The 18,558-nt window shown below is 37.6% G+C and overlaps 3 protein-coding genes across 17 annotated transcripts; 2 read left to right on the top strand and 1 right to left on the bottom strand.

Annotated features, from left to right (window-relative positions):
- LOC109707215 (pentatricopeptide repeat-containing protein OTP51, chloroplastic) lies at window positions 289–3,584 on the bottom strand. The gene is made up of 2 exons (XM_020228338.1): window positions 2,811–3,584; window positions 289–2,424 (listed from the first exon to the last, which is right to left on the bottom strand). The coding sequence occupies exons 1-2, from the start codon at window positions 3,375–3,377 to the stop codon at window positions 547–549; spliced, it is 2,445 nt and encodes an 814-aa protein (XP_020083927.1). The 5' UTR covers window positions 3,378–3,584; the 3' UTR covers window positions 289–546.
- On the top strand, window positions 4,539–4,850 carry LOC109707881 (auxin-responsive protein SAUR32-like). Its single transcript, XM_020229406.1, has one exon. It carries the CDS (start codon window positions 4,539–4,541, stop codon window positions 4,848–4,850), a length of 312 nt encoding a protein of 103 aa, XP_020084995.1.
- LOC109707216 (mediator of RNA polymerase II transcription subunit 34) lies at window positions 6,543–18,400 on the top strand. Of its 15 annotated transcripts, XR_002215439.1 has the most exons (22): window positions 6,547–6,763; window positions 7,565–7,785; window positions 8,265–8,411; window positions 8,514–8,729; window positions 9,501–9,605; window positions 9,691–9,795; window positions 9,876–10,019; window positions 10,602–10,690; window positions 10,835–10,871; window positions 10,954–10,987; window positions 11,329–11,381; window positions 11,453–11,530; window positions 11,618–11,683; window positions 11,810–11,876; window positions 11,985–12,038; window positions 13,673–13,780; window positions 14,865–14,950; window positions 15,856–15,934; window positions 16,629–16,852; window positions 16,934–17,394; window positions 17,964–18,027; window positions 18,156–18,400. XR_002215439.1 is itself a non-coding variant. In XM_020228345.1 (20 exons), the coding sequence occupies exons 1-20, from the start codon at window positions 6,703–6,705 to the stop codon at window positions 17,129–17,131; spliced, it is 2,103 nt and encodes a 700-aa protein (XP_020083934.1). In that variant the 5' UTR covers window positions 6,546–6,702; the 3' UTR covers window positions 17,132–17,890. The 15 variants fall into 15 exon arrangements, 12 of the variants coding, with proteins under 12 accessions (XP_020083940.1, XP_020083939.1, XP_020083934.1 ...); XR_002215438.1 differs by having other exon boundaries at window positions 17,964–18,400; XR_002215440.1 differs by lacking the exons at window positions 16,934–17,394; window positions 17,964–18,027; window positions 18,156–18,400 and adding an exon at window positions 16,052–16,198 and having other exon boundaries at window positions 6,543–6,763; window positions 16,629–16,745.

Below are 18,558 nucleotides of genomic sequence, written 5' to 3'. Positions count from 1 at the left end.
TACAAGAATCTATGTCTTTGGAGCAGAATGAATAAGTTTCTGCAGTTGCATAAGTTTTTATTTCAGAAGATTCTATATCAATTGTGTATTGGAAGATCAACTAGATACCAGGAGAACTGATATTAACAGATTACTCTAGTGGAGTTGTCAGAATGTAGCTGAGCGGAACAACTTGATTCGTTTATAAAAGTCAAGGTGCATTGGGTTTATTTGAAAAGAATAGAGAATCAAAGTGAAACTTTTGTTGAGAGTTTGAAGACCGACAATGCATTTAACTGACAACGAAAGTAACTAATACAAAAAACAAAATTCAGACGAACGATTTTAATTTACAATACAAGAGTTCACATAGCCGGATATCTAGCAAGTACAAGTCGGTTTGAATATTATTATTAAGAATAGGGAACTCCTGGTCCCAGGATAGCCCCAATCTAACACTGGGAATTCTGTGTCCAGAAACAACTATGCACCATTGAGGGATGTAACTTCTATGCCACAAAGCTAAAAATTCATTTTGAAATCTTATTCGAGTGTGTTGATCCTCCTTCAATATTTTGTTAGTAGCTCCTCGATAGACTTCCGTCCTTCACAATCTGACTCTATACTAGAACCACCGAACTGCCCTTCTTCCTCACTTGACTCACTATTATCCTGTGTCATTGCCTCTTTAACATTGTCCAAGATGTAAGGTTCTATCAATTTCCAGAAACAGTCTGCATTGGCCCCTTGGAAACCTATCCAAAACACTCTACCCTTTCTCTTGACTTTACAGGCTATGGACTTTGCTTGCAATGACTTGACAATCCTTTCAACATCTTCGAATTTGTCACCCTTAAGCTTGAGCACGATATCACCTGATAAGAGTCTTAAACCCCCATACATGTACCAGTAAGCCAGAACTCGCGGCGATAACCATCTATGAATAAGCTTGGGTATAACCGGTCGCCCGTTAAGCCAGAACTGGTCTGCAAAGAATCCAAAGTAGGAGTGTGCAATAGTGGAAAACTTATGAGGTATTTCACTACCATCATTTACTAACCTACTCGACGAAGTCAACCATTCATAGAACCGTTCATGGATGTGCATTTTTAACACAGAATGGGCATCCGAATCTTCACGAAACTCAAAGTGGATAACATGGTTCCTTCTCTTCTCATCGGATTCTATCTGTACACCACCAAGAAGCAAACCGATCAAAATCTCACGCTGTTCTTGGTCCAGCTTCATGCTAACCGTCTTCTTAACCACCTTCCTATTAAGGATGAGACCGTTTTGAAGCTTTTCCAAAGAATCGGGCTGGATGTCGTACTTCTTCTGCCGCATCATATCATAAATTTTCTCAGCCTTAGCATATTCTCCTGCAGCAAGATACCCTTCTAAAATAATGTTGCACGACTTAGCATTAGAACCAATCGTCCCATTGGAGTGCATTTCATTGAATATCTCCTCAGCCTTCTCAATGTTGCCAACTCTTACTAAAGATTCCAAATAAATGTTATAAACGACTCGATTTGGTCGGCATCGTGCCAGGCACTTCAAGAACGTTGATTCCAGTTTCTCATGCATGCCCAAATCAAAATACATATACATCAAGTCGAGAAAGGCGGGGATGAGATGCTTCATACTGCTTTCAGTGAATTCGTCCATTAGGCTTTCTGCAGTTTCAATCTCCCGAGCTTCGGACATAATCTGGATTATCTTATGGTAAGCTGCAATAGTCAAAGGTATCTCTTGCTCCTTCATTGTATTGAATATTTCCAGTGATTTCACCGGGTCTCCAGCCTTAGAATAGAGCTCCATTCGACAAGCAAAAGCCTGCGAAGGAATATCACAACCAATCCGAAGTAGTTCCAGCCATGCTTTCTCTGTCTCGTCCACATCTCCTAATTTGGAGAAAGCCCTCATGGTGGAAACAAGCACATCTCTGCTCTCCTGGATGCCGGCCTGCCTCATCTCTTCTCTAAGAGCGCTTAGTCTCTCTATATCAATCTCATCTTGATAACTATGGAGCCAAATCAAACCAGCATATATATCCTTATTTATCTCGAGATCAGAGGTTTCAAGATTATGGTATATGAATTCGGCTTGTTTGAGATAGTGCTTCGATGTCCCTCCCGTCTTGCTTACGAGTGCTCGGAACAGAGAGTTATGCAAACTAAGTCGTGGGCTGTAGCCACCCAACTGGATCATCTGATTGTAAATCGAGCACGCTTCTTCAAGGCAGCCGTCGACTGGGGCGCTAAGATAAGCAACAGTCAGGATATGAAATGTGGATTCGTTGGGGACGCGGCCCTGGTTGATTATTGAATCGAACATTTCTCGGCATTTTGCGAATTTCCGGTCCTTCCCCAGGTAATCGGCCAGCTTCGTAGCAAGGGCAAAACTAAAATGGTACCAGTGCTGCTGAGCCATCCATTTGTACACCTGAAACCAACCAGCCATCTACTCAGACAGCTGAATAGTAAATGGCTTTATCTTTCATCTCCAGCCTTATTGAAGAAAAGGAAAGAAGAGGCAAGCATTCACAGCATCCAGCATAGCAAAAGTTCAACCAAGTATTCCTAATCAACTCAGTCAGAAAATGAAGCAAGAAAGTGCGAAAGGAAAGGTCGAATCGGAAGCAACAGAAGAAACGTCTAGTGAGTATATAGGGGAACGAGGGACGGATTGAATTGGTGGCAAAACGACCAAAAATGACATTTTGAAATTAAAACAAAAAAAAAAAAAGGAGAGAAGCAATTGAACGAACAGGTAGTGGGCAAGGGAGGGAGGGGGGGAGGAGGTCCAGTCCGAGGAGAAGTCGCACTCACCCGGAAAGCGGCTTCGTTCTCGCGGATGCGCATGCAGTGGACGACGATGTAGGTGGCGTCGTCCTGGGTGATCCACTTGCGCTGGGCGTTGAGGATTCTGACGAAGGTGGAGTGCTTGTAGGAAGGCAGCTCCTTGCAGAGCCACGCGATCCTCGACCTCCGCCACTGCTCCGGCAGATCCTCTAATTCTATCGCCTCGAGCTCGGGCGAGGGGAGCGACCTCATCTCCCTCTCCTCCGCCGCCGCAGCCGTCGGATCGGAGAACGGCTCGACCAACGGCCGATTCGCCCCGGACTCCTCCTCCTCCTCCTCCTCCTCCTCTTCTTCGAGCTCTCGATGTGTGGGATTGTCAACGGCGACCGAAAAGGAAGCTCGTATAGGAGGAGATGGGAGGAGAGAGTGAGGAGGGCGGAGGAGAAGAGGAGGAGGAGGAGGAGGAGGAGGAGGAGGAGGAAAGGTTTGAGCGAGCGGGTCGGCGCGGAGGCGACGGCGAGGAAAGGGGAGGACGAGGACGAAGGGGGAGCATCTGAGAGCAGATAGAGATGTAGAACAAGCAGAGGAGGCCATTGTTGTTGTCGTTGTAGGAGGCGGAGGGTGGAGGTGGAACTTAGGAAGTGGCCGCGGCGGAGGAAATGGGGAGGCGGAACCTCACGTATCCGGATTGGGTGAAAGTGAACAAACAGTTCGCTCTGGCTCTGACCTCTTGGTGCGTCCGACTCGAGCTCAAATTCAGCCCACAGTTGAGTTGACTACGGGCGTGGCAGGGTGCCGACCTTTCGCCATACGACACTAACGAAGACAATTTGAGCTCTACCTAGTATATTTTCTGCTCCGGCTGAGGCTTCATATTTTGCTTTTTGATTAAATATTCCCCCTTTTTTTTTTTTTTTTTTTTTCTCTCTGTGATATATTTGGGTTTAAATCTGGTTTAGAATTAGTTTAAGTGTTTTACTTGGAAATTAACATAAATATCAGGTTTTGAAATTGTATTGTGAGTTACGTCTTGAGATGATGGATTAGGGGTAAAAAAAAAAAGAAGAGTATTCTGAGTTACGTTTTGAGATGATAGATTAGGAAGAAAAGAAAAAAAAAAATGTTGTCCGGGTGAATGCAATGGATAATTATTCGACAAATTTTAAGTTTTCCTAGTTCTCCTCCAAACAAGGAACGATATATATAGTCGTAATCGAAATTCATAACAAAATCTTTTAACATAACAAAGAAAAGGAAAGATATTGTCGTAATAATTAATAACAGATTTTTAGCGTCAAAGTGATCTGATTTACAGGATTGTGCAAATCTCTCATAAATAGAAAAGGATTCCGCAAATCTTAAGCATAAATATACAAATATAAATAAAGAAAGATTTGATCAACTTCTTTCTCTATTCGTCGTACAATCTTTTCCTTTATATAAACTTCCACGGCTTGTGTTTCTTCTTCTTCTTTCTCCTTTCCCTCCAAACACAATCTCTCTCTTTCTGTTCCTTCCTCTCCCATGGCAGAACCTACGTCCCTCTCCCTCTTCCGTCTCACCATCTATAGCTCCGATCCTTGGCCGTTCTCTCTGTGATCCGTCCTCATCATCAATAAATCCTTTTCAATCGAAAACATCGGTTTCTCTTCTTCTTTTCTCCTTTTTCCTGCATTATTATTATTATTATTATTATTATTATTATTATCGCTGGTGTCAAGGTCTCCGAGGACAGGTGAGTGGTTGCGCCGGCACATGCCGCGCAAGGGGCACGTGGCTGTACGGGTGGGCCCGGAGGGGGAGGAGCAATGCCGCCTCGTCGTGCCCGTGAGGTATCTGAGCCACCCTGCCTTCGTCTCGCTGCTCGAGGAGTCGGAGAGGGTCTACGGTTTCGAACAGCAGGGGCCGATCGCCATACCCTGCAGCATCGAGCACTTTCGACACGTCCTGGGCGTCATTGACGGCAGAACTAGTTTCAACAACAGCAGCAGCAGCCAGCGACAAGGCAGGCAGAACAGCGACAGCCACCTTCACCTCCCGCGTTTTGCTGGATGCTTTAGAGCTTGAAGACCGGCTTAAAAAGAAAAATCCTGGGGTTTAGTTTTTCCTTTTCTATTTTAATCCCTTTTTTTCCTTTTCTTTTTGTTCAGATGATGATTGATGAAGATGATGATGATGATGATAAATTATGAAAAAGTTAAAGTTGGAGTTAGGATAATTATGTATTCTACCTTCTGTTTAATTGATATTATTATTGGAGCAGCAGGATTTATATTCAGAGAGAGAGATTTGCGTGGTTGTTAAAAATTGTGAAAACTCAGCAGCTCATTCCTTTATTTTATTTTATTTTATATTTACCCTTTTTTAATATCAAACTTCTGTTTATTTTGATAGTACCTGTGCAAAAAAAAAGAAAAGCTTCACCTTACAGTCCACTAAAGCATCTATGAAGATACCTTTGATCTGAATTGGATTTTGCTAACGTTTTTGCATTTAGAAAATTGTTTCTTATTGATGCAACTTCGATCTATGTTATTGGTCTTTGCAATATAAATGCTTAATGTATTTTTTTCTGAAATTTTTGAAAACTAGAAGAGGATCTTTCTGGTGGAAATAATTTCGGGGCAATATCTAATAGCTGCGGTTGCGCATCCTAGATTTATTTAATTTGGAAATAGTTAATTTAATATTGTTATTGAAATTTTATCAAGTTACATTCAATTAGGCTTGACTACATTTTACCATTTATAGATTATAGATTGTAGGAAAAAAAGCCACTGCACTGATAGCAAGAGTTTAAAACTCTTGTCAAACTATTCTCGACTATTTTATTATATATATATATAAATGTGTTTTATCTTTTTTCGATTATAATAGATCAAAAATATATATTTTTTTATTCGCATCCATATCTCAATTCTCAACTACTTGAATATGTTAAGAGTTGCCATCTATCACTGCAATCTGGTTGATTTTAATTAAAAATATGTTTTTTTTTTGTTATTCTATTTGTTGCAGTTATCCGTTATTATCAATGATTACAATAATTTTGTTTTGTTTTGCTTTTTTTTTCTTGATAATTATTATATTATATACTCAAAAGCCGGCTCAAAACTTCTATTAATCATTTATTAAATAAATATATTTGTATCTTCTTGTTTACATTTTTCTATATTAGCTAGCTATTCTTAATATACTTATTAATTTATTTATTTTTATATATTTTTTCCTATATTAGGAAGATTATGATTCTATTTATCTTTTTTTGAGAAATAAGGATTATGATTTTATTAGAAGCCCCTTGCTATTACTACTTATTGGGTGCTCTTGGTCTGACCATGCTTTCTATAGAGCCAGTTTTTGATAAAAGCCTAAGATGGACACTCTTTGCGTGAATCTAAAAGCACTTCTTATCTGCCTTTTAGCCAAATAAATTGAAAAAAAAAATCGGGCAAAGACACGTTCTTTTGTGTTCTCTTCTAGAATCACTGAGCTTATTTATTCATCCAGAATTTTGCCGCGATACTTATAATAGAGATCTAAAAAAGTAAAAAAAGAAAAGGTAAAAAAAAAGAAATAAAAAATAAAAACCCTTCTGGCCCAATCTAAGCTCTCTGTTTCGGGCAGGATTGGGCGCAGTTTTGCAACAGCGGCCATCTCCCTATTTTATATGGATGGGCCGAGCCGGTTTTCATATCCGACATGGGCCCGATGTACTTGTAATCGAAAGGCTCGCTACATTGTAGACCGTTGTCTAGCAAATCGGTTGGCGCGCATGGACGGCGAAATCTAGTCGGTCGGCGTGCGATTGCGAAGGCGGAGCGTTTTAATAATTAATTAATAGGCGAGCCCGACCAACCGGACGGGTTCGGGGTTGGGGCCGCGGGCGACTGCGGCGATCTCCGCCTCTCCGAGCGCCATGGAGCCCGATATCGAGGAAGAGCTCCTCTGCGTGGAAGCCGAGCTCCAGGACGTCCAAGGTAACTGCGAAAACCCTAGAAAAGAGTTAAATTTGAGATTTTCCAAGAAAATCCTTTTTGTTTCTATTTATTTATTTATTCTGTCCTTTTTCTTTGGTTCTATAGTAATGAGAGAGAGAGAGAGAGAGAGAGAGAGAGAGAAAAGGAATTCATCGTCTTATCCGGGTTTCACGTTATACTTTTTGTTCCTCGATTTGGATTTCCAGATGCTTTTTCGAAGTTTGTCAACGTAGTTTTGAAGGATGTAGGTTTGCGCTTTCCTCTGTAGCCTGTAGGAGTGATGTCGAGTGAAGAATAAATAGTAACTCTTGTTTGCAAGTTCAAGTTCCTGTTATCTTACACTTACCGTCCTCACACTGGTTCAATTCAACCGAGTCCTCGCTCAGATGGAGGAGTTTGGTTTTGACTGCCATTAAAGATTTGAAGTATTTATGCGTCCGCTTAAGTTCCTCAAGTTTTTGAAGAGCACACGGCCTTACTTTAAAGTAAAAGTTCCTCAAGTTTTTGAAGAGCACACGGCCTTACTTTAAAGTAATCTCAATAATCTAGGAAAAGTAAGAGCGATCTCGTCAAGTTCACCAAGATTCTTGATATCAATCAATTTCTAATTTCCAATTAATTTCCATTCTTATACGAAACTACAGAGACGCGTGTAGCTTTATGCACTCGTGTACGCTCTGTTTACCTAGATATGTAGCTTACCAGCACTACCTTTGATAATATAATCTCACATAGTTCCTAGCTGATGGTGCATTCTCTGCAACAGTTCAATTTTTTTCCTATTGACTTTGATATTTTCAGATCAAATCAGAGCATTACTTGATCGTCAGGAGAAGCTGTATGAGAGGCAATCTGAACTGCAGACTTTGTTGGATGGATATAAAATTTCTCAAAGCGCAGAGAACAAAGCTGCACCAGTAGCTGTTGAAGATTGGTCTGGTAGTTTTGAGTGGGATTCCCGGGCTGACGATACTAGATTCAACATTTTTGGCATCTCCTCCTTTCGAGCAAATCAGAGAGAAGTAAGTATTGTCGGAGCAAGATATCTAAGTTCCCTCTTCTCATAGTAGTCTGATATTTTTTGCGAAGAAAAGTTTGGAACCACCAAATATTTCTTCATATGCTTTATATATATCTATCTTGCCAATGCAGTTTATTGTTTACATTTCTATGTTTGGTAAAATGGAGGTCTGAAATCATTTTATTTTTTTATTCAGTGATTTGTGGTTTTAGAACTAATGGTGAACTTATGATCTGAAAGGGCAGGTTTTGGTTGTTAATATGATTTTGGAACTGTTTCTTGAATATCTTCCGCTGGTATATTTGAATAATTTTTCATGTTATTTTTGGCTTTACTATGCCATAAGGCTTGTCTGCAATTCAGTGCTTTACAACCTCATAATTTGCAAACCTGCTCGAATAAGTAAAATAACATTCTTATAAAGACTAGATTATAATTGCTGTTTATGAGCTCATCTAGTCTATGTTTGACTACTTCCAGATCATAAATGCTGTTATGAGTGGAAGAGATGTTTTGGTTATAATGGCTGCAGGTGGCGGTAAGAGCCTCTGCTACCAACTTCCTGCTATACTTCGTGATGGAGTCGCCCTTGTTGTTAGTCCTTTGCTTTCTCTCATTCAGGATCAGGTGTTCTTATTGTTTTGTTTTTGTTTTTGTTTTTTTGGCATGTCATCCATTATATTTGTAACTCGTTTCTTTGCTTCTTACTGTAGGATGTTATTTTTTCAGGTTATGGGACTGACAGCTTTGGGCATTCCGGCTTACATGCTGACCTCAACTACCAGTAAGGAAGACGAAAAGTATATATACAAAGCCCTTGATAAAGGTGAAGGAGCACTTACGATATTATATGTGACTCCCGAAAAGATATCAAAAAGCAAGAGGTTCATGTCTAAACTTGAAAAGTGCCACCATGGTGGGCGTCTTTCTCTTGTAGCAATAGACGTAAGTAATGATTTGGCTTTTTTTTTCATCTGCAACAGATGATTGTGTTATGATCTATCACCAATTAGCATTTATGTTCATTCCTTGATATAAGAATTTCAGCTGAAGTAGATAGCTTGGCACATTGTAAGATTGTAACTGTTTCCAAGAGGTTCCTGGGTCAAGGCATTGCATCCCATGCTATCAGCCCCTAAATATACATTAATCACGTGCAAGACTTAAATTGTTAATATCCCTATAAGGCTACCTCAACCATCTAGTTAAGCATTAGATAATTTAGATTATTATTTGGTTCTAATAAAATATCTGTACATGCTGTCTTTCAATGCATTTTTGCTTATTTCAAGTTTCTTATATGTTTCGTGTGAAATTTATCTATATTCTCTTTCACGACTTGTCGCATATATACCCCTCAAATGGTGCCTTTTTGCCTATTTGGAGAACTTGAAAATTCATGTACACCTCTGTAGCTCTGTCTTTTGTTTATATTTATATATAGCCTCCACATCTCTGAGTAAAAACAAAACACGCCCCTTCTTAACAGTTTCAACCTGGAATAGAGAAGATGTCAGAAGAGATGTACTGCTACTCTTCCCTGTAACATGTTTTACGTCTGTCAATAAATGCATAAAGGCATGTTGTTCACCCTAAGCATGCAGTAATTAGTCCACCAGGACATTGGTCGTGCACTGATAACCATGATCTAATTAGATTATTCGCTTATGTGTTCTTGAGCTTGTATAATTTGCAGTTCTTTTGGTTGTCGTCCAGGAGGCACACTGTTGTAGTCAATGGGGCCACGATTTTCGTCCTGACTATAAGAATCTTGGTATTTTGAAGATTCAATTTCCTAATATTCCTATGATAGCTTTAACTGTGAGTTACTATTTATGGCAATTACTTTCGATGTGAATATACTACTATGTGTCGATACTCCTGAATTCTAATTTCCACCTTGCAGGCAACTGCTACGTACAAAGTCCAAACTGATTTGATGGAAATGCTTCATATTCCCAAATGTGTTAAGTTTGTTAGCACAGTGAACAGGCCTAATCTCTTTTACAAAGTACGCCCTATTATCCGAATCAAAGTCTTGTTCTGTTTCTATGCTAGTTTGCCTTTTGTCTTATGAAGTTGGTTTACTAGGTGCTTGACAAGTCATCAGTTGGAAAAGTTGTGATTGATGAAATTGCAGACTATATACGAGGATCGTGCTCAAACAATGAATCTGGAATTGTGTATTGTTTTTCGAGGAAGGAATGCGAGCAGGTTAATGAACTGCTTTCATTGGTATTCGACACTTAATCAGTTCTTTTCTCCTGTGCTTTGATGCATAGCAAGGCTGCGCAAGATTAATGTCATCCTGTTGACAATTTGGTTACCATTTGTTTACTTACTGAGTATATGAATCTGCATATCGGATACATCATTGGTATATATAATCTCTGGACCTACTGCTGATCTTTATCATGACCATATCAGAAAACTCTAGTCCTGTCATTAATGTGTATGTGTATGTGTGTTGTTCTTATTGTTGAATAGCACAACTGTGTCTACATATCATCAGATGTTGTAGTGTGTTTCCATGGTCCCTAACGATTTTATCTTCCTTGCATTTTTTGTGTGTGCGTGTGCGTGTGTGCACGCGCCTGTGCGTGTACGGTGGTGGCGGCGGCGGCGGTGGTGGTGCGTATGTGTCTGCGTGTGTCTGTCGTTGTTGTTCAATAGCATGGCTGCATCTATGTTCATCAGTGTTCCAATGTTGTAGTATATTTCTGAAGCTTCCTTGTGGATTTTATTTTCCTTGCATTCTAGTTGGAGTGTAACAACTAACAAGTCTAATGTGCTATTTTTTCCCCTAACATTATATAGGTTGCGAAGGAACTGCGTGATCGTGGAATTTCAGCAGACTATTATCATGCAGATATGGACGTGGTTGCTCGTGGGAAGGTTCATCTGCGGTAAATTCATACATTACCGATAAATTATCACTAGTATTGGCTTATTGCTTCTTTGTTAATTTCTTGTGTTTTTGGCAACTTTCAATTCAAGTGTTTACTATGAAATCCTTTTCGATTAATGATGTCGCTGCCTTTATCAAACAGCTGGAGCAAAAACAAGTTGCAGGTTATTGTTGGTACGGTATGTATAATCTTTCTCTTCAATTTCTTTCCTTTTCATGTTTAATTATATTAATTTTATCTTCCCATAACAATTTTGACAGGTTGCATTTGGAATGGGAATCAATAAACCAGATGGTGCGTTGAGTTATTTCTATGAAAATCTGTTCCATCTTACTATTTCATGAATTATTAAGTTATTAACTTTTCATAGAATGAGGATCTGTTATTAATGGAGATTCACAGGACTATCATTTATGTTCTGAATAGTTATCTGCCAGTTATTATTTATGCCCTTCGACATATAAATGGCAATCTAGCCAAAATTTTCTACATATTTTATCTGGAGTCTGACAAAGCAATTGTTGATGTAAATGCTTTAGTTAACTGCTTACTTTGCTGTTAGAATTGTAATATCTTTTTAGATGTACCTCTGAATGAGCTATTTATTGGCTAAATAATTTCTGATTCATATTTAGTCAGGTTTGTCATTCATCATAGCCTCAGTAAGTCAATGGAGACATACTATCAGGTACTCTTAATCTGTTTTTTGAGTCCTTTATGAAAGATAAGTACCAAAATGTAAAATTCTTATCATTTCAGGAAAGTGGTCGAGCTGGGAGAGATGGACTTCCTTCAGAATGTATATTGTATTTTAGACCTGGTGATATTCCACGTCAGGTAAGGTTTGTTTATTTTAAGTTATCAGGTATACCCCTCTATGTTGCTAACCTGAGAATGACATGCATACTATATATTCGCATGCAGAGTTCAATGGTCTTCTATGAGAACTGCGGGTTGCAAAATTTATATGATATTGTGCGTTATTGTCAGGTAAAATGTATATCTTTACATATTCCTTACATAGCATTTTCTGGCAACTTTGTAGTCTTTAGTTTACCATAACTGTAAGATGAAAGAATGGATATAATTCTATGGTTTGTACTTCATTTATCTCAGTCCAATAGAAAATGCCGTCGAAGTGCTTTCTTTCAGCATTTTGGGGAGGCTATGCAGGACTGCAATGGTAATTGTGTATTGCTATTCATAGGAGTTGATAAATTGTCCTTTCGCTAGCTTCACATTGATCAACTTTTGTAATGTGCTATAATAAACATTAATTTTTATATTTCAGGGATGTGTGACAACTGTGCTTACGGAACCGAGATTAAGGAAGTGGATGCTACTTGTATGATAACCTAACTATATTGTGTTTTACTTGACTGATTCACTTGCATGAATTTGCTGTTCACCTATTTGCTTTGGGAGCAATTTTCTTTAACTCAACTGACATATTTCCTTTTTGCCCACTGAAAATCTGTCTATTATTTTTTGGTTATTAGGTGAGTGAGTATGCCTTTATCTAACCCATTGTGCGGTAACATCATTTGATATAAGGGCTTGTTTGGTTCAATAGTGGAATTGGAATGGATAATGGAATGAGAATGAATTGGAATGGCAATTGGATTGCCCTCTTTCCCCAAGACGTTTGGTTCATATCTGGATTGAAAATCGGAATGAATTATTCCTATTTTACTGTTTGGTTTATACAAAATAAAAAATAATAGAATAACATAATACTAATTTTACTTTTAAATATAATTTTATAAAACTATCTAAAATTTATAAAAAAAATTAATACTATTCTCAAGTTAGAGCTATGCCAAAAAAAGGAATTTATTTTAAAAATTTTTATGCAATAATTACAAAAAAATGCATAAATTTTTTGAATAAAATTGTAATAAAAAATAATATATCACGTTTTTTTTAATGATGACAAAAGAGGGAAAAGATTGGTATACGGAGAGAAAGAATGGATAAGATGGAGAAACGTTGGGCTGGGCCTAAGGAAGAGGAGAGTGTGGGCTTGGGATTGAAACTTCAATCTGGGCTTGGAGACCGGAATCAATTTGTAAGCTAATGGACCATTCCCATTCCGATCCGGAATGGGAGTTCCAAACCGATTCCTGTGAACCAAACAAAATTAGCAGGATTTGGTCAAACCGATTCCCATTCCGGATCCAAAATGTACGAACCAAACATGCCCTAAGTGACTTGCGCTCCAACTTATCACAGTAGTGAGGTGTTTTTTTGCATAAAAGAATAACAGTAGCCTGTTGAATGAAATATATCACAAGCTTATTGATTTTCCTTTAGTTTTGCACCTGTTGTTGAAGCTGGCTTCGAGCTATCCTCTTTAGTAATCCTTGAAAATGCCATGTTTATACTAATTTCATGTGTAGAATTTCATGGAATCTGTTTTTTTTTTCCATCCCTTGCCACGTCAGCAAGTTCTTACATTGTGACTGTACTAGTTATGTAACTCTTTCTGTTTTCAGTTTTTATTTTGGCCTGCGCTTACTTTTGGTTGGACTTGCAATAAATTCAAACATGATTTTAGAACGTTGGTATTTACTTGAGTTTACAATCTAATTCATTCATTTGGCCACCTGAGATTTGAGAAGGCACCGTTGGCATGAGCTGTGAACTTCATGGGATACAGTTACATTAATCATATTTTAAAACAGAGGAGAATAAGAACGTGGTGAAGTGTAGCCTTGAGATTAGGTTCTTGTCCTACTTGTAAACCAATTGTGCATAATTAAAAGAGTCTGCAAGGAACACGGTGAAGCATTCTACAGATATTTCAAAAAATACATCATATTTTTTCTGGTGATATCCACCTCAACTAGCTGTTGTTCCTTAAACCATGTTCTCTCTTTCTATAGATGCATGAATTGAATATTCCTCTACTAACTGAATGTCTATGCATAGTACTGAAGTATATTCTGATATTCTGATGACTGCATATATTCTATTCAGATCATGCAAAAATCATCGCCTCGTTGTTACACGATATGCAATCGAATGACCAGAGAGCAACAATGTTGCAACTAGTCGACAGGTTTAGAGCAAAGATAAAGGCTTCAGGTAGTACTTTTGACAGACAAACATTATCCATAATACTGCAGATCTGATTTGATTTCCTGTATGGTAAATCCAAAGTATATTATATTGATCTGTGTCCTGTATGGATCTTTTGCCAATCAGAGAACAGACAAAACGAAGGTGCTAGGTAGTCATAAAATGTTGCCGAACTGTGAAACTTTTATGTGCACATAACCTTTTTCCTTTTTTTTTTGTATGTTTTTCCCCCCAAGTTTTACAATATCCTTAATATAATAAGAGAGAGTATACATTCTGAGGATTCTTTAGAAGCTTTACTATTCTTCAGTTGGTGAAACTGTACACCTTGTTACCCTATTTTTGAACCCCTTCATAAATATCTTACTGGCCGCAAAGGTGCTTCTTCTTGAGATTTTTGAAATTACAACCGTAACTTTTTACAGCATCCCTAACACTTATATGTTGGTTATACTTAATAACTGTTTTTACAAATATTATCATGCCATCATGTCCTGATGCAACTATATATTCTGTTGTCAGTTCATTGTTTTTTATTTTCATTTCTACTTACAGATTTTACGCGATTGATAATGTTGGCATTGATTTCAGTTTTAGTTGGTACAAGTAAATAACAGCTGCTAATTATTTTTTAAAGATTAAAAGCAAGTTTGATGGCCCTGCTTAACGATGGGTCGTCCTGAGTAAAAGTGATAAAGTAGTAGGAAAAAATAAACCAGGGAAGAAAGTTCATTTATGTAACTATTTAGGTGGTACTTTTGCAATATTATGTTGAATGGATCTGCTAGAAAAGAACCATAATAATTTGCATTTCCTTAGAGGGATGTTTGTTGCACAAATTTGTGAAATTTTCAGAATGTTATATAAAATCTATTTCAAATGATATGATTGTCACCATGCAACTTGGGCTGGGAGGGCGTAAGGGGCTTATTGATTGATAATATATTGGATGCAACCTTTTATTTAAGCTTCATTTATGATATTTGTAATAGTCAGTACCAAACCCTTCCTTTGTTAATGGTCTGCTCGTGCATCGACATAAATAAAGTTTTTCCCACAACCACTGACGGAAACTATATAATTTCTTAAGCAGGCGCTTCAAATACCCCAGCTTCTGATCTTAAGAAAGAGGAAGTTGAACAGTTGATCATTCTACTCATATTGGACCGTGTTTTGGTAAGATGATCTGCTTATGTTGTTAATAGTTAACTGAAAAATAGTTGATGAAGTGATAAACTGGTTTTTCTATAACCTAATTACACATTATGCTTTCTCTCAAGTTCAGTACCGCTATTTCACCTATTTTGATTTTTGTCTATTTAGAATATATGTTTAACTCATAATTGTTATGCTAAGATTTGTTCGCTTTAAGATCCTTTTTGCATTCAATTGTAAGTGGTAAATACTCAATTCACAGATTCTCAAGGACCATGGGTGAATGTTTTCTTTTCCACTATTGATAGATGCTTGAGTGATTATGTTGTTCTTTCATTAGTGGATCTTATAATAATTTCTGCAGAAAATAGAAGAAAAAGATCATACTGCTAAACTACTTTTGCATTAAATAACACTTTGTCCATTTTAGAGCACAATATATATATATATATATATATGGCATAAATTTCTTTTGTCCAATTTGGTATGCTTATTGATAAAGAATTTCTGCTTCACCCGTAGTCCCCCAGAAAACTTGGGAGTGATTAGTTGGGATAATTTCCGGACAAATGTTTTTAAATGTGTCATTTGATAAGCGGTTTAAGTTGATAGTGCTGCCTATTCCCCTAACAAAAGAGGTCATCAGACTTCAAAATATTCCTTAAAGAATATTTCCATAATAATTACTATAATGCGCAAATTCAGGAGAAACACGGGTAAAAGAGAACTGCTTCCTCATGGTGTTCTAGGAAAATTTATTTTATTTTGTCTTTTATGATCAAATCCAATCATCTGCACATGCTTTTCATACAACAGACTGCAACACAAGTGATGGGTCGTAATCTTCTTTTGATTTTGTTGATTAGTAACTACAATATTACATACTTGCATTACAGAACATACTGAGTGAATAATTTTCCCTTTAGAAAGAAGAATTCCAACATACAGCCTATGCTACCAACGCTTATGTTACACTAGGGCCATTGTGGAAGCAAGCATTACAAGGTGAGATATCCTAATTTATTCTTCTTTCACTTTTAAAGTCTGTAATCCTGTACTAATGTTTATACTTTATAATCATGATAAGAGTTTTCTTTGTATACTGCACTTTCTCTTCATCAGTTCTGGCCTACATTTTGAATTACTGAAGTGTGCACATTGCTTACAATGTCGGAATCGACAGTGAATATCAAGTTTTGATGATTTTTTGGCTGGCAAATATGTTGGAGGCCCCTCAATAGGCCATATTGTAATCAACTCCTTCAAAATGTAACTTTTTCAATTGATATGCCTCAGCTTATTCTTCTTTTGATTCAAATTATTTATATCAGTTGAATTGGAGATTCTGTTAAAATAATGGCTCCATTAGCTATCAGTTGTTAACTACTAATGAAATCCGCAAATGAAAAGTGGGTAGAGCCAGTAGATTTAACAATAACTTAATGGAGTTGTTAAATTTAATTGAATCCCTAATTCAACAAAACAGAAATTACTTAAATTAAAATTAAAAGCTTATGGGTGCTTCAAAATAAGGGGAAAAAAAGAGGGTTCTATGGGCCTATTTCCAAATGGCCTCTAATTGAGAAGGGGGCTGTGCATTTTAAGACTTTTCATTTACAAGATGCAGGATAATGCAAGAGCAATAGATATACAAATTTTTCATCAACAAAGTAGTATGAGTATATGCTGCTATTCACAGGAAAAAAAGCAGTTAAGCTTGAGATTACCATTGGTCAGCGTGGTAATAAAGGTGGTAGTCCAAAAGGTGCTAATAAACGAACCAGGACATCTGGACTGGAGACTAAACTCGATGAGCTGCGGATAGAGCTCTCTTCCAGCCATGGGGGAATATTCCCTCATGCCGTTTTATCTATGCAACAGATTAATATGCTGGGCCACCAAAAACCAACTTCCATAGAAGAGGTTAGTTCTTAGCCTTCTACAAATGCTGATTCTAAATTGGTAATTGATCATACTTTTCACATATATATACTACTTTTTCAGCTAGAGAAGCTCATCGGGAAAGTCAAGGCAGAGAAGTATGGCAACAGAATTATTGAGATAATCCAGCCATATGTTACTCTAGAGAATCCAGATGTTATGGAGCAGGATTTACGTAAAGCCAGTGAAAATGGAGGGAATAAGAGGCTAAAAAAGAAGGATAAAAATCTTGTCTATGTTGAGAGCAGTGAAGACGAATAGGGGAGTTGGAAGGAAGGCACATAAAAGCCGGCTTTTGTTGAGTTTTAAGTGAAACATTTCTTTCGTACAAGTGGATTGGTCCGCTTTGGTTTTTCCAAGTCTTTAAGGTATTTTGGCAAGTTTGGAGTATGAACATGATGGGTAGTGGTTGCAAAGAAAGCTGAACTTTGTCGCTTTTTAATCGAGATGTTTGAAGAGAAAATGACCAAACCATTGATCTCTACAGCACCAACGAGGACAAAACAGCTAGAGTACCAGACATGGTATGACTGTCTCTGGCCCATGAATCTATGATACATCTACCGCATCAGAAAGCAGAACATGGACTTAACATTTACACTGATATAATGTTTAACCTGCAAATAGTGGATTATATTTTCATGTAAATCTTAAATTATTAATCCTTTTTCAAACTACTAAACACGATGAACGTAGCTGCATCATCAAGTTGGCATGTGTCCCCTAGACCTTAAGATCTATTATATCTTTCTCAAACTGTCTCTGCATCATTGGCGGTGGCATGTGTCCTTTAGGCCTTAAGAGCTGTACCATCTGTCTCAAATAGCGGTGAATCTTTCTACATAATCGGAGTTATACTCGTTCCTTGCTATGGAGCCCATTAACCATTTTTGTTCTACAAGACTGCAGATGTACTTGCTTTAAGATTCTATATGTATAAATGTTCAATGTCATGTTGGAAAATCCCAAATGAGAATCATCAAGGACCATCGGTGACAACAATTTTTATTTCATGCATAATCACTGATTTATATGTTTGATTTAATTTGTAACCTTGTATTTGATTATTGGATCTCACCATTTATTTTTGCAGCCAGAGAACTTGCTGCTAAATGAGTTTTCATCGTGGTGCTTGTTGACAGGCGGTTTAGTATGAGGTAGGCTAGCTGCTTTTGACGTCTGAAACATCTTAAATTCTAGGCACGCCAAGTATTACTCATAGTGCCTGAGTTTGGTTATGTCCATGCTTTATCAAACACGTATATGAGTTTTTTTAACCCTGCAGTGAATCCTCCTTGTTGGAATGTGCTTGTTATTTGCGATGTATCCTTATCAGCGTTTGACGGTTTGATTAGCTATTTTGTGGTTTCGGTAAGCCATATGCGATGTATTTTGCCACATTTTGGCTGGCCTATATGATATTGACCGGCGGCCAACTTTTGATCGATGTTCGCAAGGTCGTTGTAACTTTCCAACATGCCACAAGGCATCATCTCTCTCAAATTAGTGGTCTTTGATTACATTCTAGCACCTCATTACCAAATATGGGATTGGAAACTAGTTCACTATCATTTCGAAATCTATTCCTTGTACCCATGGAAAGGACATTGAAGAATTATACATATAAATTTGAAGGCAATTACTTATCTCAGTTATTGGAGTAAAGTCTAAAATATGAGTCTTGCTTT

This window comes from Ananas comosus, linkage group 3 (genome assembly GCF_001540865.1).
Source record: "Ananas comosus cultivar F153 linkage group 3, ASM154086v1, whole genome shotgun sequence".
In the NCBI taxonomy this organism is placed as follows: Eukaryota; Viridiplantae; Streptophyta; class Magnoliopsida; order Poales; family Bromeliaceae; genus Ananas; species Ananas comosus.
Note: the sequence above shows the minus strand (reverse complement) of the source record. Positions and strands in the feature narration are given on the sequence as shown.